This window comes from Ranitomeya imitator, chromosome 5 (assembly GCF_032444005.1).
Source record: "Ranitomeya imitator isolate aRanImi1 chromosome 5, aRanImi1.pri, whole genome shotgun sequence".
Taxonomy (NCBI): Eukaryota; Metazoa; Chordata; class Amphibia; order Anura; family Dendrobatidae; genus Ranitomeya; species Ranitomeya imitator.
The window spans coordinates 66,588,957-66,615,426 of record NC_091286.1 but is presented as its reverse complement, the minus strand read 5'-3'; the positions used below and the strand labels follow the sequence as shown (position 1 = coordinate 66,615,426).

Genomic DNA, 26,470 nt, shown 5'->3' with positions numbered 1-26,470 from the left:
CAGCGATTTCTTATTTTTAGAACACCATTTTATTTTTAAGGACCACATCATATTTGAAGCTACTTTGAGGGGTCTATATGATAGAAAATACCAAAAAGTGACACCATTCTAAAAACTGCACCCCTCAAGGTGCTCAAAACCATATTTAGGAAGTTTATTAACCCTTCAGGTGCTTCACAGGAATTTTTGGAATGTTTTAAAAAAATGAACATATAACTTTTTTCACAAACAAAATTCATTGAGACCAAAATTTTTTTTATTTTACCAAGGGTAATAGGAGAAATTGGACCACAAAAGTTGTTGTGCAATTTGTTTTGAGTACACTGATACCCAATATGTGCAGGTAAACTACTATTTGGGCGCATGGCAGAGCTCGGAAAGGAAGGAGCGCCGTTTGACTTTTAAAAGCAAAATTGGATGGAATTGAGATCGAACGCCATGTCATGTTTGTAGAGCCCCTGATGTGCGTAAACAGTGGAAACCCCCTACAAGTGACACCACTTTAGAAACTAAACTCTACAAGGCACTTAATTAGATGTGTGGCGAGCACTTTGAACCCCCAAGTGCTTCATAGAAGTTTGTAACGTAGAGCCGTAAAAATAATAAATTATAGTTTTTTCACAAAAGTGAATTTTTGCCCCAAATTTTTTATTTTCTTAAGGGTAACAGGAGAAATTGGACCCTAAAAGTTATTGTGCAATTTGTCCTGAGTACGCTGATACCCCATATGTAGGGGTAAACCACTGTTTAAGTGTATGAAAGAGCCCGGAAGGGAAGGAGTGCTGTTTGACTTTTCAATGGCTTGAATTGAGATGGGACGCCATGTTGCATTTGAAGAGCCCCTGATGTGCCTAAACAGTGGAAACTCCCCACAAGTTACACCATTTTAGAAACTAGACCCCTAAGGAACTTATCTAGATGTGTGGTAAGCACTTTGAACCCCCACGTGATTCACAGAAGTTTATAACGTAGAGCCGTAAAAATAGAAAATCATATTTTTTGAAAAAAAATGATATTTTTGCACCCAATTTTTTTATTTTCCCAAGGATAACAGGAGAAATTGGACCTCAAAAGCTGTTTTGCAATTTGTCCTGAGTATGCTGATATACCATATGTTGGGGTAAACCACTGTTTGGGCCCATGGCAGAGCTCAGAAGGGAAGAGCGCCAAATTTTACTGTTATGGTTTGCAGGAGCCATGACCCACTGGGAGAGTCTATGAGGTGCAAAAACAGCAGAACCTCCCATAAATGACCCCATTTTACGAACTACACCTCTCAATAAATTCATCTAGGGGTGCAGTGATCATATTGACACCATGGGTGTGTCACAGAATTTTATACCATTGGGCAGTGAGGACAAAATAACTACATTTTTATCACCAAAATTTTGTTTTAGCCAAAGATTTTACATTTTCACACAAGAAGTGGGTAAAAATGGCAGCAAAATTGCACCACAGACTGTCCAGGAATTGGTGGATGCTTTAGTCCAGTTCTGGGAGGAGATCCCGCAGGAGACCATCTGCCGCCTCATCAGGAGCATGCCCAGGCGTTGTATGTAGGTCATACAGGCACTTGGTGGCCACACACGCTACTGAGCATCATTTCTGTGTCTTGAGGCATTTCCACTGAAGTTGGATCATCTTGTAACTTAATTTTCCACTTTGATTTTGAGTATCATTCTAAATTCAGACCTCCATGGGATATTAAATTTGATTTACAATGATCATTTTTATGTTTTATTCTTCTCAATGCATTCCACTATGAAGTGAATAAAGATTTGCAACTGGAATATTTAATTCAGTGATATCTAGGATGTGGGATTTTAGTGCTCTCTTTACTTTTTTAGCAATGTATTTTATTCTATATATAAAATTCTTTCCATCGCCAATGGTGCCCTTGGTTGCTGCCCTCTCATCCTATTACTAATTGTATCTAGATTTCAAATGTGTTTATTAAAGGGATTGTTTTGTGTTGGACTGCCCAAAAGTGTTTAACCCCTTATTGTCCTATAACATGCATTTTCATTATAGGCTATATATAAAACTGGCTCAGGAGTGGAGCCTGTCTCATACCAGGCAGACACCACATCGGCTGAGATACATTAACTTTATGTGCAGTTTAAACCTCTAAATGACATACACAATCATTGACAGCACAAATTAAATAAAGCCGTCGGCCCATTGTCGCCCCACGTCATCTACACCAGTAACGCTATGGAATTAATGTACTGAAAACAAAATCCAGAAAAACATTGTACTTTTTTGTTTTTTCACCAATGTCACCCCACTTCTCTTCTTTTTTACATTTTTCAGTACATCATATGGTATTATGAACGGTGTCATTCAAAACTACAACTCGTCCTGGAAAAAACAAGAGTGCATACAGCTATGCTGATAGAAAGAAAAATAAATATTTTTTTTGAAGAAAAGAAGGAACAAAACGAAAGTGCAAAAATGGGAATTTTTAAAAATCCTATACAGTTTATTGGCTAAGCACTCCTACTGGTGAAAAGAAGTATTTCACTTTTCACATTGAAATAAATGGGCTGGTCATTCACTCCAGAGTAACAGACGCTCAGTGTGAAAGAGGTTAATCCAAACTAATGTAAGAAAAGCTGATGATGAAGCAACATTTTTACAAACATTCAACTCCTATTCAAAATGTTTTTTCATTGCCATCGGATAGAATTATTTTTTGTGTACATTCAGAAACAGAAAATCTCTATAGATTTCTCATATCTGGGATTTGCTACAGTGTCCAGTCTAAGGAAATATATATAAAAAGTAAACTGTCTCATCTATGAGCATGCAAATTCCTCCTGTGCTGATACACATCAGCTCAGTAAAGTCATTTGTGCTGCTGAAGTTTACTCCTCTAAATCACTGTTATTGTGGCATCTGCTGTGTTTACCTGGCTGGTTGTCATGATGATTTTATGTTGCATTCAATATTCACACGACTTAGGTCTGTGACTGTCCTATTTTCCAAAATGCTTAGCTACATTTTCACATTACTGTTTTCAATTTTCTGCCTTCAAAACAATTTTGCCCATCTCCAGTCTAAGATGTAACTTTTCACTATTAATTAGATCCATCATTCGGCATTTAGATGTGTGCGCCATTCTCCTTGCCAATGAAGTGTTGCTATAAAAAGTTATAAATGTAATTATCTTGTTTATGATGTTATCTTGTTATTCTATAATTACTAGAATTCTGTATACATAGTAATATAGTAAAATCACAGTCATTTTAAAAAACATTAAGCATGAGAACAGCTTTAAAAAATAAGGGTCCGTTCACTTCGACGTTGTGACTTTAGTTTGTATCAGAAACCAAAATACAAATATTTAATTGGGTTTTCGTATTCTACATCCAGTAAAGAGCTTCGCCCATCAATAATATGTGGAGATGAGTTCACTGATCCACAGAGGATCAAAATTGAGTAGAATTTCCTGACATTCGCGGCTTCATGCAAATTCAAACACTTTTGAGATACGATTAACAAAAAATAATAAATACTTGCCATTAAATATTTCCCACACTGCTGAAGCATCAGAGAGGGGGCAAATGCACATTTACCAGGCTTGAGCGAAACGGATCGTACAAATTCAAAAGTCGCCGACTTTTGGCAAAGTCGGGTTTCATGAAACCCGACCCAATCCTAGTGTGGGGTCGGCCATGCGGTCGGCGATCTTCGCGCCAAAGTCGCGTTTCGTATGACGCGTTTGGCGCCATTTTTTCAGCCAATGAAGGAGCGTGGGCAGAGTGATGACATAGGTCTTAGGGGCGTGGACGCCTATCGCCATCTTGTCGCTTGTGCGCTGTAGCGATTTGCAATGTGTAACACCAGCTTTTCTGTTCAGGGATGCAGGAGAGAGAGAGAGAGAGAAAAAAAAAAAAAGATTTCCCATTGACTTTGCATTGGGTTTCATGTTTCGGTCGATCCCCGACTTTTCGCCATAATCGGCCGATTTCACTCGACTCGACTTTTGAGATAGTCGGGTTTCACGAAACCCGACTCGACCCTGAAAAACTAAAAGTTGCTCAACCCTAGCTATGACATCTACCTGATTATGATGCCTTGTGCAGTGGTCAGTACCTCGGCCATCACAGATCAACGGTTTTCAGTGAAGCACAGTTTGTACGACAGTCTCTTATAATCTTTCTCTTTCCTCTCTCTTCTCTTTCCTTTTCTCTTCTCTCTCATCTCTTTCCCACATTAATTTTCTGAGCCATTAAAAATGTTCTAGTATTGAGACTCGCGTGACTTTTTTTTTTCTCTGAAAAGCTAACTTTTGGGAAAAACTTGGCAAATTAGAATTTCAAAAGATCCGCTCTTCTCTGCTAATGTAATTATTTATTTTGCTCATTATTTCAGATATAAATTTAAAGGCCTGTCTTATAGAAGTTGGTCAGTCCCTTGATATTTTTTTTTCAAACTAATACTCACCTTAACAATCACCAACTGCTTCCATACTGCCTCTTTACTAGGCCTCCGACAATCTCTGTATCCTGACCTCCACAGATATCCGATCACCAGAGACATGTAACACCTGCACTCAGTGAGTCTACCAAGAAATTAACCAAGTCACTCCTCCCTATCCTGTATCTGGCTGTAAGACAACTGACTGCAGCAGAAGCCTCTCCCTATCCCCTGAGGCCAGTTTTATAAGCCTCGCCCTCTTACCTACTTGTATAATTAATTTTTAGATTTAGTGGCTTATTTAGCACCTTGAATATGCATAATTATATGTCTGAGGTTTATTCCTATTGCCAAGGTCCCTTGTGCCACGTAAACCTTTTTGTTGTTCTCTGATGTCGTTTTATGGCTCCTTGCAGTCTGGTTCATTGACATTATGCACAAACCTTTTATTTCACAGTTCATCCTCTTTTGTCGTCTTATCACTAGTTCTTTTTATATGACTAAATAAATTGATTGCACAATTTGGCTATTGACATGGCAAATGTTTTCTTCCGTGCACACTCCTGTATCCCTTTCTATTGCTGACAAGTGTTTTACAATTAATTCTAACATATCTAGCTATTATAGGATCATCACAACCTTCTATCTGTAAGATGAAATAATAGTCTAATTAAAACTTACCTTAGTCTTATTAATTCTATTAAAATGTTGTCCATATTAATTAATTTTGATTTATTTCTATTAAAAGGTGTATGTTTCCATATAATTCCTATGTTTTATATCTACAAAATCATTTTCACATCTGAATCTTTGAATGTCTTGTTAATTCTAAAAGATTCTACCATTAGAAATAGTTTATAGCGACCTGTGTGTTGCCCTATTAAGTATGTATTTTAATTAGTGACTTTTTATCAGTCTATTTCAAATTCACATACAGTAGATGATAAACGTGCAGCTTTCTTATAATAAAGTGGCATTTGCTTATATGACAATTTGGTTGCACAAAAGTGATATGGAGTAACTTGAAAAACGTTATACTTTTCAGCATAAAATTATTCTACAATGCAAATCCATATAGTGCTAAACAATAACAAGTTTGAAGATCATATGGTTTGTATGAGTTTAGCAGACCTATATATCCATGGGCATAAATTCCATAATGTTTCTCACTTAGTGACTTAAAGCCTTTAAGGGAACCTGTCACCAGGATTGTGCACAGTAACCTACACACAGTGTCAGGTCAGCCCTGTTATACTGATTAAAATGATACCTTGGTTGATGAAATATGTCTTGTGGTTGTTGTGTAATCTTTGTTTTCAGTGTTGTCACTGAGGGATCAGTGACCTGTGAAAAGACTGCATTATGAATAGGGATCACCACATGAAGTCCCCCACAGGCACGCACAAAAGCACGAGCATATCATTAACTCAAAACTGAAAATAAAGATTAAACAACAGCCACAAGATGGATTTGAAATCCAAGGTATCATTTTATTCAGTATAACAGCACCAACCTGACACTGTGTGTAGGTTACTGTACACTATCCTGCTAACAGGTTCCCTTTAAGAGTCTAGTGGATGGTCCTACTTGGTGAGGACAAGGAATTTCTGTTTACTTGATCATTCAGTGAAGTTGGTCAACCATTGAATGAGACAACCCAGATCAGCCTACATCTTCAACATTATTTCTTAAGAGAAACAAAAACCCAAAGAAACCAAAAAAGGGCATCATTATATTGTTCTTAGTGCACAAAAACTATAGAGCATAGTAAGTGTATGGATTGCCGGAGTATAGGGTTGATATAGAGAATATCAGAAGACGACAGATTGGCCTACTGCATTGGGAAATCATCCTTTATTGTATTAACATGACGCATTTAAGAACCATAAAAGCTCCTTCATCAGTTACCCGCATGACAGAAAAGTTCTGTATTTATGTTAGGAAGAGAACAGAAAAACATTTTCGGGTAGGGATTGTAGTAAGCATAAGACAGGTACATGTGTGGTGCCCCTGAGGTCTATTCGCCACAGAAGTACTGCACCTCATCCAGAGTTGTGGGACTCCGCTCTCGGGTTAGGAGGGGGCACTAACCGTGACTCCACACCAGCATCCAACACCACAACACTGCAGTCAGGGCACCTGGGTGTACCCTAAGGTAGGATGGCCTCATCCCAGTCTAGAGAGGGTGACTAGATAGAGGGTGTGGGTGGAGCCAGTAGTTAGGGAAGGTTGCTAATTAGCAGGCAAAGTAGTCAGTCAGTGGGGAGGAAGAGACAAAGTGAGACATGGAGAAAGGAGCCTCTGTCAGAGGGAGCTAGAGAAAGATAAAGCTACCGAAAGAAGAGGTCCTGGGGGCATGGGTAGTGAGCAAACCACCCGTGGGGCCCACATCCATGCTTACCATCACCAGGTGGAGGGACCAGGTCGCTGTGGGGAACGGCCCCCAAAACTAGTGGAGGACTACAAGACTCAGCTAGCCTGCCAGATGCTGCAGTATCTGCATGTGCTGCAGCCACATCCAACACATTCACTGAAAAGGCAGCCACATAGGATCCAGGGGACCAACAGAGAATGTCGCCCGACAAGATCTGAGACTGCTGGATTGGGACACTGTGTGTGAAGGTGCAGGACAGAAGGGTGAGAGCTAGTGCCGCAAGATGGCCAGGAAAGGAACATAGAAAGGGGCTTCTGGAAGGTGCACCCAATAAACTTGAGAGCTGGCTGGGCAACAGATCCAGAAGACACAGTGCCCCGGCTGGGGACTACAACTAAGAACTGTGAATAAAGGTGTGGAAGCTGGACCCTGCTGTGCCCTCTGAATTATCACTGCATCACCTGCCCTGCACTACAACCACCATCATCACCTTTAACACCTTCACTGCCCTGGGGTGTAGCTCTACATGTGGAGAGCTGTAACAACACTTTTGCATCATCATCAGCCCCAGCGGTCTCTTCAAGCAGCGTCGGCTAACATCTATTTGCCGAATACCACAGGTGGCGTCACAAACTAATCCCCATTTCCCATAAACTTTATTCCCCTTTTCATCATCACTCTTTTATTGGATGCCCAGGGCCATGGACCGGGTCACTGCTGCTGTGACACATCCCTTTGAGGACCAGCCCGGTACCGAGTATCCCCACGGCCCTGGCGGGCGCTCCACATGATTAGCAAATATTTGGCACAGATGCATTGAACTATAATTATAATAATAATTAATATACTATAACCAGGGATTATAGGAGTATTCAATTCAATGTACTAATTTAATGTATTAGTGAAAGTAACAGCAGATTTGCTAGAATTTGTACCATTAAGTTTCCATTCCATGGGACCTGCAATTTATTGATTTTTACACTTTGCTACTTTGCCAGTCATTTCCTTTTACTGATACTTGCAATTACTAATAACTGATTTTGGTTTTTTTATTTGTTTACATAATAGAGATTGTTCTACAACTTGCAAATTGAGTAAGTTTTAGATCTTTTTCTAATTAACTTTCTAAAGCGCCTGCAAACTGGTGTATAAATCAGACGAGGGTTATCCAATTTTTATTCAGATAGTTCACCAGCAGCATGCTTACCCATATTATTCAGTAGAGCTGTTAAGAATAAAACGTTTTTTCTCAGTCTGACCATCCACAAGAAAAAAATTACAGCCTGCACTACTTTCATCTTATTCTTGGATGAGACTCACCCATTCAAGTCTATGGGTGCATGAATGAATTAATCAGATCCCACACGGACCATCATAGTGGCATCCGATTTTTACAAACTATTTTGTTTCATAAACCTAGCAAACTGTGATGATGTACAATATGTTTTAATGTACTTTTATGAAAACATCTCACACAGGTAGCACATGCACATAAAATAAGACACGCAGATGGCACGTGGATGAAAATCTGAAGGAAAAGCACAGACGATTTTTCATACGCTTGTCTACTTAACACATTCTTGGGACCTAATATTCTTTCTCAAATGCCTTTTTAAACTCTTTTTTTTGTTTAAATAATGAACTTATCTTTATTTTTCATGTTTGTGCCTGATGAAGACTGTTGGGTTCTGGAAACACCTTGTGTGAATATACAGTGGGGCAAAAAAGTATTTAGTCAGTCAGCAATAGTGCAAGTTCCACCACTTAAAAAGATGAGAGGCATCTGTAATTTACATCATAGGTAGACCTCAACTATGGGAGACAAACTGAGAAAAAAAAATCCAGAAAATCACATTGTCTGTTTTTTTTATCATTTTTTTGCATATTATGGTGGAAAATAAGTATTTGGTCAGAAACAAACAATCAAGATTTCTGGCTCTCACAGACCTGTAACTTCTTCTTTAAGTGTCTCCTCTTTCCTCCACTCATTACCTGTAGTAATGGCACCTGTTTAAACTTGTTATCAGTATAAAAAGACACATGTGCACACCCTCAAACAGTCTGACTCCAAACTCCACTATGGTGAAGACCAAAGAGCTGTCAAAGGACACCAGAAACAAAATTGTACCCCTGCACCAGGCTGGGAAGACTGAATCTGCAATAGCCAACCAGCTTGGAATGAAGAAATCAACAGTGGGAGCAAGAATTAGAAAATGGAAGACATACAAGACCACTGATAATCTCCCTCTATCTGGGGCTCCACGCAAAATCCCACCCCGTGGGGTCAGAATGATCACAAGAACGGTGAGCAAAAATCCCAGAACCACGCGGGGGGACCTAGTGAATGAACTGCAGAGAGCTGGGACCAATGTAACAAGGCCTACCATAAGTAACACACTATGCCACCATGGACTCAGATCCTGCAGTGCCAGACGTGTTCCGCTGCTTAAGCCAGTACATGTCCGGGCCCGTCTGAAGTTTGCTAGAGAGCATTTGCATGATCCAGAGGAGTTTTGGGAGAATGTCCTATGGTCTGATGAAACCAAACTGGAACTGTTTGGTAGAAACACAACTTGTCGTGTTTGGAGGAAAAAGAATACTGAGTTGCATCCATCAAACACCATACCTACTGTAAAGCATGGTGGTGGAAACATCATGCTTTGGGGCTGTTTCTCTGCAAAGGGGCCAGGATGACTGATCCGGGTACATGAAAGAATGAATGGGGCCATGTATCGTGAGATTTTGAGTGCAAACCTCCTTCCATCAGCAAGGGCATTGAAGATTAAACGTGGCTTTCAACATAACAATGATCCAAAGCACACCGCCAAGGGCAACGAAGGAGTGGCTTCGTAAGAAGCATTTCAAGGTCCTGGAGTGGCCTAGCCAGTCTCCAGATCTCAACCCTATAGAAAACCTTTAGAGGGAGTTGAAAGTTCGTGTTGCCAAGCGAAAAGCCAAAAACATCACTGCTCTAGAGGAGATCTGCATGGAGGAATGGGCCAACATACCAACAACAGTGTGTGGCAACCTTGTGAAGACTTACAGAAAACGTTTGACCTCTGTCATTGCCAACAAAGGATATATTACAAAGTATTGAGATGAAATTTTGTTTCTGACCAAATACTTATTTTCCACCATAATATGCAAATAAAATGTTAAAAAAACAGACAATGTGATTTTCTGGATTTTTTTTTCTCAGTTTGTCTCCCATAGTTGAGGTCTACCTATGATGTAAATTACAGACGCCTCTCATCTTTTTAAGTGGTGGAACTTGCACTATTGCTGACTGACTAAATACTTTTTTGCCCCACTGTATGTGAAATAAAGAACAATTTCTTTTCTATTGCCTAATAATACTTTTAACCAGGCATCAGCATCCTAAAAGTGGATTATTTTTTTTCCTTTTAAGTTTCTACATTTTTCACATGACAGATTTGCTATACTGAATCTATTTTTCAAAAGTTTGTGCTAGAATTATGGTCATTTTAGTAACTAAGTAACTATTTTAAGATGACAGGATTATAGCTAGTACTTTTCTTTTTTTTTTCTATACGTTTATTGATTGAAACGATAGTTTGCCATGGAATACATGAATGATACAAACAGGGTGGCAGTAGATTTCAAAAGAGAATGTGGATCGCCCCCAGACACAGGGCCACGAGTTCTCGGTACCGGGCCTCTCTGATTCGGTTCTGAGGCTGACACGGTGGCTGGACCCGGTCCGTGACCCTGCTAAGGGGCGTCCAATAAAAGGTGATAGGAGTCTGTCAGGGATTCGTGATGCCACCTGTGGTATTCGGTCAGGGTGACCGACGCTGCTGTGGGGTCCGGTGGGGTGATGGAATGGCAGTTGGATGGTATACCTTCCCACAGGTGAAGTATGTCCCCAGGGCTTCCCAGTAGTGTAGATGGTGATGGTGTGAGGTGCAGTCAATAACAAGGACACAGGGTTGCAGTCTCTATCTCTTTACTGAAGACTTCAGGATCCTCAATCCAGAGCACGATTAACAGGGCTATCTGAGACCGGCCGGTCCGATGGGCACATCCAGAGTTCCCTTTGCAGGTGGAAATCAGTGCCTACCACTAGCGCCTGTGTGTTGTAGTGCTACCCTGCTTTGCATTCGGAATAGTCCTCACAACTTCTGTTCTCGTTCGTTCTTTCTAATTCTCTCTCTCTTGTTCCAGATGTTGCTAGTTTCTCGTCCCCCAGGTATGTTATGGCTAGGACGCACCCATATGATGGGAAGGCTCGGAGCTCTTCCGGGACCCTAGCGACGCCCCTCTCCACGCGTTGCCCCCTATGTCTTCGTAGGAAATTTAAGGTAGACAGCCAACCTATAATTAACTGTCCTGTGGAGTACGAAGTAAGGCCTAGAGTCAGTTACTCCCGCGGTGTTCCGGCCACCGGCTACGCGCCTCAGTAGGATGTTGCCTCGGTCTCACGGCACGACTCCTACTGGCTCTCCTTTGTGCTTGATCTCGTTTCTCACTGTTCCACAATATCCTTCCCTTCATGTCACTTTCTTAGCATACCGCCGCGGGGTGTGCAGGCGCGGTTCCGTAACGTTCTGCTCTATTCGCTAGGCACCTGCCAGGTTACCACGCCCGACAGGGACCCCCCTGTGTCTTCTCCCTGCAACACCCCCTGCCACGGGATGTTGCCTGGTTCTAACCCAGTCAGCTTCTGACTAACTTCCTCCCCAGCCCCTAGTTTTACCAGTGTGAGGAGGGGCCCAATAAATAAAGCCTTTTTCTCCCCCTAGTGGCCGGAGTTTGAAGTGTAATGTGTGCTGGTGATACCTGGTCAGTAGAATTCCTTCAGTGCCATCAGACGTACCATCACTCCCCTTAGCGGCAGAGTGTCATACTGCAACAACCAGATCTCTGGGGCGCTGCAAATGCAATGTTCGATAATCTTCTTGGCCATATGTTTTCCATTTGGAGACGTAGTATGGAGTCATAGAATACAGGTTTCATTCTCTGCACATAAAGGCTGTACATGTGTGCATGATGCTCTTTAATATGACTTTTAGCATTTACTTTATTTATTTATTTTACTCACTTATATAGTGCCATTAATTCCACAGCGCTTTACATACATTATCATCGCTGTCCCCATTGGGGCTTACAATCTAAATTGCCTATCAGTATGTCTTTGGAGTGTGGGAGGAAACCGGAGAACCCGGAGGAAATCCACGCAAACACGGGGAGAACATACAAACTCCTTGCATATGTTGTCCTTGGTGGGATTTGAACCCAGAACCCCAGCATTATAGTAGTTAATGGCAATTGCTAGAAAAAATTTAAACTTGCTTGAATAATTTTTTGCCATTTGGATAGTTTTTAGGTATAGGTTATTTGTTTACTTTGTTCCAAATTTTGTCATTTTACAAAACATATAATTTTAAGCTTCTCAAGACAAGAAAAATAGCATGAGTTGTTTAACATGCCTGAAATATACGTTATCTCAATTAATGTATTAACCTTTTCCAGTTTCTCTTGGTTAAAAATTACTCCTGTTATTTTAAATCTTACAGCTTTACCTGGAGAATTGATTGCATTGTCTCTAATTTAAAATAGGGGGGTTCATATTCGATGAGCGCTGATAATGATGTCTGGTTTAATTATGTATCATTCGGACAGCCTTACTTGAAACCACAGAAGGTCAACAGGGTGTAACAACTTTCAAGTGCAATGAATGGATAAAAAAAAAATCATCTTGAATTAGAATAGGTCTAATAACCTTGCACTTTTTTAAATTTAAATTGTCAAATTGATTAGGTATATGCCAAGATAATTTATTTTGGGCTTCCCACAAGGGCCCTTAAAAAACAATTTCAATAACTGTGAATGTGTGTTCAAATACAATGCAATAATTAGTAATTAAGGGCAATTGAATGAAATAAAAATTAATGTGCCATTATGTGACACTAATACATGAAGAATTTTTTTTCACTGTTATTGATATTGCACAACATTTGGGTAACTGGAATGAGCAGTTGCAGCTTTACAAAACTGACAAAGGTAAATATGACTAAATGTAATCTCTTAAGAGTCCCTGAGGGTATGGCTTCTGCTGCATATGGGTGCACATCACACGAGTTATATGCATTTTTGAGGAAAAAATGAAAAAAAGATTTGTAATGAAATATAATAATAGAAAAAGATTACATACTTCTTTTGACAAGATCCCATTATCTTGACCAATCCCAAAACATCGCAGTTGTTAAAGAGAACCTAAACCTTTGCTTGAAGGTAGGAACTTTGTATTCTGAGATGATTCCACTGGGAGCCAGAATTGCTTAACTAGGGAGACTTGACCCACTTACTTGCTATGCTGGCTCCTGTATGACATCAAGAGGTGAGCTTACTTTCTTGGTTGTATGAGATCCCGGTAGAACTCATGAGTCATGAGGTTTAAATTCATTTTCTTTTTCCTTACATTGTCAATGAAAAACTGTGCTGGGCCATAGAGCATATGCAACCAATAACTCTAGTGCTCTTTGGTTAAATCACATTCTGTGGCCTCAGACACTCTCTCCTCTCCTACTGTATATACGTTTTACTGTTAAGGATTAAGTTCCCTTTTCTGACTATTATTTTTAGATTTTAGATTACTCAATAGTAACATTTTGACTATGTTTTGTAAGGCTCTTTTGAAGGGAACCTGTCATGTAAAATAATGCCATTAAGCTGCAGATATGGGGTTAATCTGTAGATTAATAGCGTTCAGACACCATGCGGCGCCATCACTGAGAGCTCCACTGACAGGAAGAAATTAACTAAATTCCCCCAGGCGGTGTTGGGCTTTCAGTCATACAGTTGATGTCGCCATGGTTTTTAGCAATTGCTATGATGTGAGATCTGTAGCTGTAACTTCACCCTTAGCATCTAATGACAGCAGGATCAGCATCAGAAATGGCTGGCAGTGCCAGGGGTGCAGTTACAGTCACCGCTCTCTTCTCTATACACAGCGCAGTGACGGAAACTGTGCCAGTGCCGCCCTCGTGACTGGAAACCAAACACTGACGGGGGGAATAAAGTTAATTTCCTCCCGGCAGTGGTGCTCAGTGCCAGCACTGCAAGTTGTCTGAATGCTGCTAACCTGCAGATTAACCCCATATTTGAAGATTAATAGCATTTTTTGGTTAAAAAGTTGTCTTATCAGCGATAATCAGATTGGAGAATAGAGTTTGAGTATTTTTGTCTAAGTTTTGGTGCTGTATCATCTCCCTGTTTATTTTTAAATGAAGATGAGGTTTCCTAAATCTTACTGATATCTTTGGTTTGCGATGGTGCTAATACTGTACCTTGGAATCAGTGGCTATAAGTTTCCTAGAAAATTATTAAGTTCTCTAGGAGTATATTGGAAGAAAAACTTTATAAATAGTGACCTTGCCAGTTTGTGTGCTAATGTTTAAGATCCAGCTAGTATTAATTTTTTGTGGAAAGGTAATTTAAAGGAACACAATGGAGTAAACGTGACACAAGGCCTACTTGGAATTAAGACTCCCTAGTTTGCAATGGACTTACTTTGGACTAAGCTGATGAGTCTTGAACCATGGGGCTTCCTGGTGTTCACCCTTTAACGTCTGTAAAAGGATCTCAATTTCATTGCATGGTTTCCCAGGACATAACTTAAGCAACAGGTTATGGATAGTGAAATCAAGGACTTTAGAGTAAGATGAGATCCGGGAATCGTAAGATCCGGGAATCGTATTCAGATAAGCTGGGGTATGAAAAAGAAGAGTTCACACAGTAAGGGGGAAAAAAAAGTTGAGCCTGGCAGCATACAGAATGGAAGGCAGGGTATAAACCAAGATGGAAACTGGTAGTGAATACTGAAAAACTATTTAACATGGACAAAAAACTATTGAACCTTATTGCTCAAGCAAAGCACATTGAGGGAATCTGTCATAAGAATCTGGGGTCCAGTGGGCATTTGAAAATGGTCCAGGGTGCATCTTGGCTCTTTTAGAGACAGGGAGTGAGAGTGTGCACGCTAGAACTAGATGTCACAGTCAAAAGAGCAAGTGTTGGTCATGTGACTGCACCATGAGAGCAAGAGAACAACCTTAAAAGCAAATTACGAGCCTGAGGGTACAGTGCCAAAATCCAGAGAAAACATGTGTCACACAATAAATTTTGCTTTGGCCACAGCAAAATCCTATATTTTTTTCCAGGGTGTTTTGTTGCAAACTGAAGTAAAGCAGTTTACAATTCTACCCATTTGAGAACATTAAAAATTATATATTCATTTACGCGACGAGCACTAATAAAAAATAAAAATACATTTAAAAAAGTCCATTTAAAGCATATTTAAAATGTGACCCAAAATCAATGCAACTTAAACAGTTTTTCATCATTGATACTCTTTTACAGCAGAAAGAAATCTAGAATCTAAATCCCTCCACTTTACCAAGGACTTTCATAGAATTTCCCTAGGGTATGTTCTTATAACATTGTCATTAAAAGTTTTGTTTCTCTTTTGAATTACATTGTGTTTCACATAGAAGAATCTGAACTTTCCAAATTTATTTCAGCATTCGATCTTTATAATGTAACTTGTATTTTGAAATAAAATCCCTGCCAAGGTTGGGCTACATGAAAACAAATGTAAAGTCACCAGCTGATTCTCATCATTCTTTTGCAAAAGTATTATGTTGCTGAATCTCGATGAAGGCCTTTTCAAGAATGGAAAATTGGTTAACACCATGATATCTTTGCGGGTGTGTACATAGTGTTTCTAACCTCTCATGGTGGTCAGTGTGGGCCTTAAGGGTATGCTCACACAACATTTTTACTTTTCAGCGCCTTCTGTACTCTACAGGAAACTCTTTTTCTTTGGAATTTTGTAAACTTCTGGCTTTTCATTGTGTTTTTTTGGTAGTTTACTGAGTGCTTTGACTACTGTTGATTTTCCAGCAATTCTCCAATGTTTTTGTAGCAACTCCATTCAACAATTAGGAAAATGCTGCCAGTTATTTCAGCAAAAATGCTGACAAAAAGCTTAAACCAATAGTTTTTCCCACTCTTGCCTGTTCTTATGTTGTAAAAGGATATTTGGATATCATAGACTGGTATCACCTGCTCAAGATTATCAGTATAAGGAGACACCTACTATGGTGGACAATTCTTTTACTTGCTCTACTTTGTATTCATAAGGTGGCCATCCACAGCTTTCTACACACCTATCTGACCACAGATACTCCCCAAAAGGCTAATATATTTGAGTGCAAAGCTGTTAAAACCTTAGTAACATATTGACACTGTATGGTTAGATACCGCTAAAATACTATTTAAGAGCTGTTAAACATTATGGTATTTAGTAGAAGGTTTGTAAGTATTGTCTTAGAATATTTTCTCCCATCATGTTTGACTATCTTTGCAGATCATAATTGACAATATTTATCCTTAATCTTTCCTCTTGGTTTGACAAAACCCAAGATTTGTTGAGATTTCAAAATGATGAGCTTTGGGAAAGAAAAACTCAGGATACTCAGTTATGAAATATCTATGTTGTATGTATTTGAATGGCCACCCTACTGGTTGGGATGTGAACTGCAGCTTCTCACATTTTGCCAGCATGTTAATTACTATATTTAATCAGTTTCATGATTGAAGACTTTAATCAAATTGAAGCAAAGGTGTACAGATCTGTATGTGCTGATAATGATTTATCATCAGTGGTGTAACTTAACGCTTACTGGCAAAAGCTCCAACAGGGCTCCCAATTATTGCAAATCTTTAATACAATTGGTCTATTCATAAAGGTCAAAGAAACTTTTTGGACACCTTAGGTTTCATGACCTGAGTGTGATTGCAATCCCTTCGCCTATTGTAGTCACGCCCCTGTTTATTAGTACTTATGTAGAAAGATTTTTGTAACGTTTTGAGTAGTTTTCATTAATTTTGGAAAATGTATTTCTAATTGATGCTCTGCACATTTTATTATAATAAATTGATTTTAGTGTTTTTTTCTATTAATAAAAGACCTAGATTCACACTTTTTGTTTTGTTTTACTTCTTGTTATGGGGTTAATGATGTATTTTTTAAGATCACTGCAAAAGACAACCAAAGAAAAGATGGTGTCATGGCCTTTTTCACAAGGCAGTGAAAGTTTGACAATAACTTTATAAGAATATTTCTGATCTTTAAAAAAAGATAAAACTACTAACAGATGTCCCCTTTTCAGTCCTCTGCTTACAAGAAATACTTTTCAAAGGTGATTCTCCCAGAGAAAGTGAAGATCTGGAGATAATGGGGTGACCTTTTTATGCTTCACAAGCTAGAAATGTTTAAGATGTTTCTTTGTGATACTACCATTTTCTGTGTCATAGATGAAAAAGAATTAAAAATGATATGGTCAAGTAAGCCTTTAGACATATTTGCTCCCTACTGCTTGTCTAAACTTTACCTGGTGAGGCAAGGGGCTTTATTTAATTCGGACAGTGGTATTAATGATGGTATCCGCCTTTTACAGATTTTAATCAGTCAAGATGTCTAATTATATTAACTAAATATAAATAGGAGTGGACTGAGAACAATTTGGACCTTTGGCACTAGAGGTCACTGACCCCTTACCAACCATTACAGCCATCTTTTCACATGCCTTGAACTTTACTATTAACAGAAAATGGCATATTGTGTAAGTGACTTTGCTGAATTCATCCATTATCTTTATTATTTCATTCTCCTTATTAATAAAGAATAAGTCCTGTAAACTTGCAATTTTATGCTTGGATTCTCCTCCCCCTTTCCTGCACCATTATCTCTGCACTGGTAACAGAGAAAGCCCAAAATATTAACCCATAAAAGACATTGAGCCATTTTCAGACTACAGTTTGTTGTCTGCTTCAATGCATATTTATATGTCTGAATTGCTTTGGAAAGTAGCAAATCTAGGTCACATAATTACAGGAAATAAGTTAAGATCAGATCCTAAAAATAATTGTTTTAATTAGTCAAAAAAATATTTTTATTTAATGTATTATATATACTCTAGACCTGAGCCCAGTGACACTGCAGAAATGCCTTAATAGCAACCTGCCCTTAAATTTAGCTTATACTTTCTAGTTGTATTAGTGAAAGTTAACAGGATCATGGTGCATATTGTTTGATCCTACGCTACAGGAGAATTCATATATGTGGGTGGATCCAAAAAGGGATTTCATGGGTTGGAGTCTTGTATTTCTTTTTTACTATGCGTATATAGTAATAAATGTTCTAGTTCATGAAATCAGGGACATGAAAAAAGTGGCAAAGCCTAGATTTTTTTTCCCTATAGAACATTGAACACTGTCCTATGAAAAGCAAAGGGAGAACACAATAAGAATAGCTAAACGTACTTTTAAGAGTTGCTCTAAATATTAATGTGTTAGGTAGTAACAGGAACATGCTGATTTACTTATAGACTGGTACTCTCTTTGTATATAAGAACACATAAAGAACACTACATGAAAATATTTATATACTAAAAAGATTTCTTAACTGGGCTCATAATACAATTAGAAAGTGAAATGTATAATCGTAATTTTTATGCAGTTATGAACAATTGGGTTGAGCGACCTTGACCTTTTTAGAGTTGAGCCGTGTTTCGCGAAACCCGACTATCTTAGAAGTCGAGTCGAGTGGAATCGGCCGATTATCGCGAAAAGTTGGGTATCGCCCGAAACACGAAACCCAATGCAAGTCAATGGGGGAGCATAGTCGGCAGTGAGTGGAGGCCAGGAAAACACCTACACTGCCCATTTTAATGGCAAAAACATCCATTCTTGTTAAAGAAGCTTGTCAATCGTAATTTACCTTATAATAATTGGAAGGCATTTGAAATTGGGGGTCATTTGGCTAAAGTTGTGGGGGGTAGGGCTGGTTCAAGTAATTAGTGAGCCCAGTAAATCTGGACCACGTCACGGCAGTGGAGCAGGGAGAGGTAAGTATTTCAACTTTGCAAGTGCTGTGATCCTGAGCAAGCAGGGGGGCCCACTCGTTGGCATTGGCACTGGCACAGGGCCCCTCAAAGTACAGCGGTGTGTTTGCATGGCGGGGGCGCCTCCCACCGGCAGCAACACTTTTGCGTACTATGAGAGGCCCTGTGCCAGTGACGTCACCAACTAGTATTGCTCCCCCCACCTGATTAAGGAACCTGCACTTTCATCTGCACCTTCCTCTTTGTCCCCGTGTAAGGTGGTATGGTATGCGGGAAGAGGAACCTGACTTTCAGCAGGGTCACAATCTTGCTGTGTAGCGTGCACGGGGAATTTTGCGTTATGGGTCAATGTACCAGCAGACTCATCTATCACTGGCTGGGCAATGGGCAGGATGAGGAGGAAACACAGATATAGGCCCAAAGAATAAAGTTGGCTAAATGCAGTTCAAAATTGGTAACACAGGACTAACCAGGGGGCATTGCAGTGGAGGACAACTGGAATGAGAGGCTGACACAGAGAGTAGGCCCAAATCAGTAAGTAGTCGAAATGCAGTTCAAAATTGGCAACGGTAGTAAACAGGCGGCACAGCTTTGTTCAGTGGAGGAGAACAGCAAGGAGTGGCAGACACCGATAGTAGGCCCCAACCCAACTAGTAGGCCAAATGCAGTCTAACATTAACAACTACTTAACGAGAGCCTGAAAATGGAATTTCAGGACAGGAAACCAGGAGAACAGCAAGGAGTGGCAGACACCGATAGTAGGCCCCAAACCAACTAGTACGCCAAATGCAGTTGTTCCGTTTAACCCTTATCCGGCTGAATAGGTACAATTGTAACTATTCCGTTTTAAAATTGCAATAACTTTTTTTTGAAAAGACGTAGAGGGCTGAAATTTCGTGACATCTCTACATTTTTGGTCCAGAATATATTGGCCAAATTTCAATAAAATATCTCCACCCGCTTCCGAGATAAGGGGTCGAGATCTTTTTGCATCCATAACAAGCTGCATAGGTACAAATGTACCTCATATATTTTGAATGAAGATAATGCAAGGGAAAAAGCATAAATTTTTTTTTAATGATAATGCTATTTAACTATTATAAACAAGTAAAAAACTGTTCATTTACATTATAAAAGAAAATGTAAGAAACTTTTTTTTATTGATTTTCTTTGCAAGTAATGCATGTTGGCTTTGCTACAGAGTGTTCATCGCAAATGGGTTTCACACAAACCACACAAGACTTTCTAGTCTTGCGTTGTTTTCGCCTCAGGTCTCTGCAGACATAGCAACTACCAACAACAGGGGAGGGTCCACGACTACCATGAGGTATTTTGGGGCCAGCTGCTGGCTGCGATGCTACCACAATGCATCGTCCAAGCACCATTTCTACTGCACCTCGAAGAAAATGGTTTCTCATTATCATTTTGTTTGTACTACGATCTTCAATTGCAATCATACACAGCTGATTTGCGAGATCTTTCAGGAACTTTCTTCGTTGATCCTTTGCCCTGAAGCTTGGATTGTGTTCTCTGTAGATGATGTAGGATGCTAACCCACTGACATCAATCATATTGTAGAAAAATGCCAAAGTCCAACGTGATGTTCGTCGTTTCACAGTGTACTCTCCCAACATTTTATCCATAACATCAACGCCACCTTTTGTTATGTTGTAGTATTTTATTATCTCTGGCTTGGCTGCTAGTGTCTCTTCAACTTCTCCCGTCATGTGCATAGATGATAGAAGCACGACTGATTTGTTCTTCTTTGGTACATATGAACAGACTGTTGCATCATGATTGTAGGCAAAATTTGTCGAGTATACAGGCCTTTCTTTGGCAGGCTGCATGTTGTTAGGTAGGAACCTTTTGTTTTTTCTCACTGTACCAACTAGTGTCATGTTCCAGGAGTTCAATACCTTAGCTAGTTCCATGGTTGTAAAGAAGTTATCGGTGGTGACATTTCTTCCAGAGCCTTTATACGAGCTCACTAGGTCCAATACTGTTCGTTCTCCAATGTTTACTTGTCGAGGACCATCAGTTGGTTTCCCAGTGTAGAGCTGACCTTGTAAAGGGTAGGCATTTGATGAGTCACAAGCCCAGAAAATCTTTATGCCATATTTAGCTGGTTTTGAAGGTATATACTGGGTAAATTTAGTATGACCTCTAAATGGAAATAATTGCTCGTCGACGGTGATACAATGATATGGCTTGTAGGCTCTCTCCAGATTACTGTTCAGCATTGTCCAGATGTCCCGTATTGGTGCAGCTTTATCTGTTTGCACACGTTCTGCACGTGTATTTTCGTTGTCAAACCTGATAAATCTGAGTATCATCTTGAAGCGGTCACGAGACATGGCTGCACGTATAAGAGGCAGAGCAGCAACATTCCACATTTCCTCCAGATTCTCTTTGTTGGCTCTGTGCACACCAGCAGCAATCAGTATGCCCAAAAATGCATGAAGTTCAGTTTCAGTAAATTGCTTGAATGTTTTTTGTGGTGGCCGTTTGGAAGAATCAGGAAAACGTTGTACCAGTTCGTTGTTGTAAGCATCACAAACTCTCTTGGCCTTTCGATTCGTTTCCCGTAATATGATGTCACACATCTCGGGAGTCATGATGGACTTGAATAGCTCTTTTGCTGTATATAGGTTGCTGATTGCTGCAGGGCCACCTCTTTGTCGTAGGACATTACGAGATTTTGTTTGTGCATTTGGCAGTGGATTACTGCACCATTGAGTTTCATCCTTAGCAGTCCAAATGTCGCCTGCACTTTGAGGCACAGAATCATCCTCAACACTTTCGTCTGATTCGTATTCATTTTCATGCTCTATGACCATTTCTTGTTCAATGTCTGAATCTTCTTCAGTAACATCCACTTGTGGTACATAGTTTTCATCATCAGATGGAACATATGGTTCATCCTCATGCTCAGAATCAGATTCTTCTAGCATTCACATTATTTCGTCAGACGTAAATCTGTAAATATGAAAAAATGTAAAATAAATAATTTTCCGAAATACTACATTATTGGCTTTTCACAAAATTATACTAACCTGCAAACACGTTTTCTTGGATTATGGCGGAAACTAGATCCAGCATTACTATCACTCATGATGACTTGCTAGATGAATTTTGGCTTCGTATTTTGTGCTGAATATAAATAAAACATCGTAAAACAATATGTAGATACTAATTATTATCCATTTTTCGTATAAAAATTATACCTATAGTGATAAGTTTCATACAAAATATATGTAAGCCAAGTCCAGGCTGAAAGACAATTTGACTGTTCTGTCCCCACATAATGAGAATAAAGGTATAACTGGCTGTTAGATGCTGTGAGACTTTCCTACCTTCGTTTCCAAGAAATTGAAGACTTCACAAGCCTAGAAATGTGTGCTCACAGCAATGAGATGAACAGCAAAATGGCTAATGAGAGGAGGGAGGCAGGAAGACAAGTAGAAGCCACTCCCAGTTTGAATTAACTTAATTGACAGCAACATAAGTGACCAGTAACAACACTGAACAATAGATATCAGCATAACATTTGTAGCTGAATGAACTTTAGTTTCTGAAACCAAGTAAAGTCTTCCCACAGTGGAGGTATATATGAAGGTACAATTGTACCTATGCAGCCTGTTAAGGTTGTAAAATTATGCAGCCTGACAAGGGTTAACCACAATTTAATGAGAGCCTGAAGATAGAAGTTCAGGAAAGGCAACCTGGAGAACACCTTGGAGTGTAACACACCATCTCTCTACACCCCATACCCAATTTGTAGGCCTAATGCAGCGTAGTTTCCAACAACTACTAAACGAGAGCCGGAAGATCGAAGCTCAGGAAAGGCAACCTGGAGAATACCTTGGAGTGTAACACACCATCTCTCTACACCCCATACCCAATTTGTAGGCCTAATGCAGTGTAGTTTCCAACAACTACTAAACGAGAGCATTAAGATCGAAGCAATGGCGAGGAAACCTGGGGCACACCTTGGGGAGGCAGACACCGTTAGTAGGCCCTACCAAAGTTGTACCCCCAATGCAGTTTTAAAATCCCTAGAGGCTGAAAACAAGACTATTGACGCTCAGCTTTTTTCAAAGGAACACCGCTGAATTGAGTGGCGCAGACAGACACAGGTAGTAGGACTTAACCCAAAAATGTGGCTCACTGCAGCTTAAAAAAGTTACAGGGGTACACAAGCAGCAGTGCTCTGGGCAGTGGAGGACAATTTCAATAGTGGACTGCAGACAGACTTTGTACGCCTACTATTAAAAAAAGGATGCTCTATGCAATTAAAAATAGGTTCCAGGGGTCCACGGGCAGCAGTGGTGTGGTCAGTGGACGAGTATTGGAAGGAGGGACCGCAGACAGGCGTAGTAGGCCTAACATAACAAAATTAGGCTTTAGACACTGTAAAATTGGTTCCAGGGGTACACGGGCAGCAGTGGTGTGGTCAGCGGAGGAAAATTGGAATTAGGGACTGCAGACAGACTTTGTAGGCTGTCCCCTGTGGACCATGCATCCAACACATTAACCCAGTGCGCCGTAATGGACACGTAACTTTTTGTGGACATGCCTACTGGTCCATGCGTCTCTTGTCAGGTGCACCTTTCTACTGTTTGATTGCCTGAGTGCTATGACAATGCAGACTTTTTCATGCCGGTGGAGGGCTGGGATGGCTTTTCTCGCAAAAGAAATGTCGACTGGGTAGCTTGAACCGTTGCACAGCGTAGTTCATCTGGGCTTTCTAAATATAAAACAAAGAAAAAAAGGAGGCTACATCACTTTCAGCTGGGTTCCAGGGGTACACGGCCAGCATTGGTCTGGTCAGTGGAGAACTATTGGAAGGAGTGACCGCAAACAGGCATCGAAGGCCTAACATAATAACACATTGCTGTTGGCAATTTTAAATTGGTTCCAGGGGAACACGGGCAGCAGTGGCCTGGTCAGTGTAGTAGTAGTAGAAAGAACGGACCGCAGACAGGCATCGAAGGTCTAAAATAAAAAAATTGGGCTGGCTGTAGGCAATTTTAAATTGGTTCCAGGGGTACACGGGCAGCAGTGGTGTGGTCAGTGGAGGCCTAGTGGAAGGAGTGACCGCAGACAGGCATCGAAGGCCTAAAATAATAACACATGGCTGTAGGCAATTTTAAATTGGTTCCAGGGGTACACGGGCAGCAGTGGCCTGGTCAGTGTAGTAGTAGTAGAAAGAACGGACCGCAGACAGGCATCGAAGGCCTAAAATAATAACACATGGCTGTAGGCAATTTTAAATTGGTTTCAGGGGTACACGGGCAGCAGGGGTGTGGTCAGTGGAGGCCTAGTGGAAGGAGTGACCGCAGACAGGAATCGAAGGCCTAAATTAAAAAAATTGTGCTGGCTGTAGGCAATTTTAAATTGGTTCCAGGGGTACACGGGCAGCAGTGGTGTGGTCAGTGGAGGCCTAGTGGAAGGAGTGACCGCAGACAGGCATCGAAGGCCTAAAATAATAACACATGGCTGTAGGCAATTTTAAATTGGTTCCAGGGGTACATGGGCAGCAGTGGTGTGGTCAGTGGAGGCCTAGTGGAAGGAGTGACCGCAGACAGGCATCGAAGGCCTAAAGTAAAAAAATTGGGCTGGCTGTAGGCAATTTTAAATTGGTTCCAGGGGTACACGGGCAGCAGTGGTGTGGTCAGTGGAGGCCTAGTGGAAGGAGTGACCGCAGACAGGCATCGAAGGCCTAAAATAATAACACATGGCTGTAGGCAATTTTAAATTGGTTCCAGGGGTACACGGGCAGCAGTGGTGTGGTCAGTGGAGGCCTAGTGGAAGGAGTGACCGCAGACAGGCATCGAAGGCCTAAAGTAAAAAAATTGGGCTGGCTGTAGGCAATTTTAAATTGGTTCCAGGGGTACACGGGCAGCAGTGGTGTGGTCAGTGGAGGCATAGTGGAAGGAGTGACCGCAGACAGGCTTCGAAGGCCTAACATAACAAAAATGTCAATACAATGGTATTGTCAGTGGCAGGCATTGAAGGATGTCAGCGCATAGACTAAACATTGGTGGAGCTGTGAGATAATTTTGCAAGTGGTAGAGCACTGTTTGAGCTGGGGGGGAACTGTCTTGTGGCCGGCGGTACAGGCCCAGGGCCCCTCATATTACAACGGTGTGTCTGACGTTGGGTGCGCACCACCACCGCCAGAGACACTTTATTGTACTAGGAGGGACCCAGTGGCAGTGCCGTCGACCAAAAGCGGGCACACCCACCTCTTCAGACAAACAGCACTCTCACGGGTGCTGTCGCCAAGTGTCGATACCACGGCCCCGTGTGGGGAGTTTGGCCATTTAGTGAGGTGTAAACATGTCGTATGCTGGACAATCAGGTGCAGAAAATTACGAGATTGGAAAAGGCATTCAGAATAGTCCACAGGCAAGACCTTTTCATAGGAAAGCTAGGTGTCAGCCGGGCAAGGTGGGGCAAAAGATTTCGAAATCCAGTTGTGGTTCATTTTAATGAAGGTTAGATCATCTACATTTTGGGTAGCCAGACGAGTCCTTTTTTCTGTTAGTATTGAACCTGCAGCACTGAATACTCTTTCTGATAGGACACTAGCTGCCGGGCAAGCAAGCTCCTGCAATGCATATTCTGCCAATTCTAGCCAGGTGTCTAATTTTGATGCCCAGTAATCAAATGGGAATGACGGTTGAGGGAGAACATCGATAAGGGATGAAAAATAGTTTGTAACCATACTGGACAAATGTTGTCTCCTGTCACTTTGAATTGATGCTGCAGTACCTGTCCTGTCTGCGGTCATAGCAAAATCACTCCACAACCTGGTCAGAAAACCCCTCTGGCCAACGCCACTTCTGATTTCTGCCCCTCTAACTCCTCTGGTCTGCTGGCCCCTGCAGCTCGTGTGAGAACGATCACGGGCGCTGTGTGCAGGGAATGGGCGCTGTGTGCAGGGAATGCCAGAAGCAAACGGTCAACAAGAGTTGATTGTTTGGTTGCTAATATTAGTTCCAAGTTCTCATGTGGCATTATATTTTGCAATTTGCCTTTATAGCGAGGATCAAGGAGGCAGGCCAACCAGTAATCGTCATCGTTCATCATTTTAGTTATGCGTGTGTCCCTTTTGAGGATACGTAAGGCATAATCCGCCATGTGGGCCAAAGTTCCAGTTCTCAAATCTGCGGTTGTGCTTGGTTGAGGGGCAGTTTCAGGCAAATCCACGTCACTTGTGTCCCTCCAAAAACCAGAACCCGGCCTTGCCGCGCCACCTATTTCCAGTGGCCCCGGAAAAGCTTCCTCATTAAAAATATAATCATCCCCATCATCCTCCTCGTCCTCCTCCTCCTCTTCGCCCGCTAACTCGTCCTGTACACTGCCCTGGCCAGACAATGGCTGACTGTCATCAAGGCTTTCCTCTTCCTCAGCTGCAGACGCCTGATCCTTTATGTGCGTCAAACTTTGCATCAGCAGACGAATTAGGGGGATGCTCATGCTTATTATGGCGTTGTCTGCACTAACCAGCCGTGTGCATTCCTCAAAACACTGAAGGACTTGACACATGTCTTGAATCTTCGACCACTGCACACCTGACAACTCCATGTCTGCCATCCTACTGCCTGCCCGTGTATGTGTATCCTCCCACAAAAACATAACAGCCCGCCTCTGTTCGCACAGTCTCTGAAGCATGTGCAGTGTTGAGTTCCACCTTGTTGCAACGTCTATGATTAGGCGATGCTGGGGAAGGTTCAAA

General features: G+C 41.0%; 2 protein-coding genes across 7 annotated transcripts in view; one reads left to right on the top strand and one right to left on the bottom strand.

Moving 5' to 3' along the window:
- Window positions 1-26,470, top strand: part of MACROD2 (mono-ADP ribosylhydrolase 2) — a 2,991,260-nt gene that overhangs the window by 1,691,143 nt on the left and 1,273,647 nt on the right. The gene's annotated exons all lie outside the window — the stretch shown is intronic.
- LOC138680530 (piggyBac transposable element-derived protein 4-like) lies at window positions 19,708-21,880 on the bottom strand. Its single transcript, XM_069767898.1, has 2 exons — window positions 21,780-21,880; window positions 19,708-21,702 (listed from the first exon to the last, which is right to left on the bottom strand). The coding sequence occupies exon 2, from the start codon at window positions 21,675-21,677 to the stop codon at window positions 19,884-19,886; it is 1,794 nt and encodes a 597-aa protein (XP_069623999.1). The 5' UTR covers window positions 21,678-21,702; window positions 21,780-21,880; the 3' UTR covers window positions 19,708-19,883.

What these genes read in the sequence shown, in the direction of transcription:
- LOC138680530 (XM_069767898.1), bottom strand. Translation starts at nt 21,677, where the DNA reads ATGCTAGAAGAATCTGATTCTGAGCATGAGGATGAACCATATGTTCCA.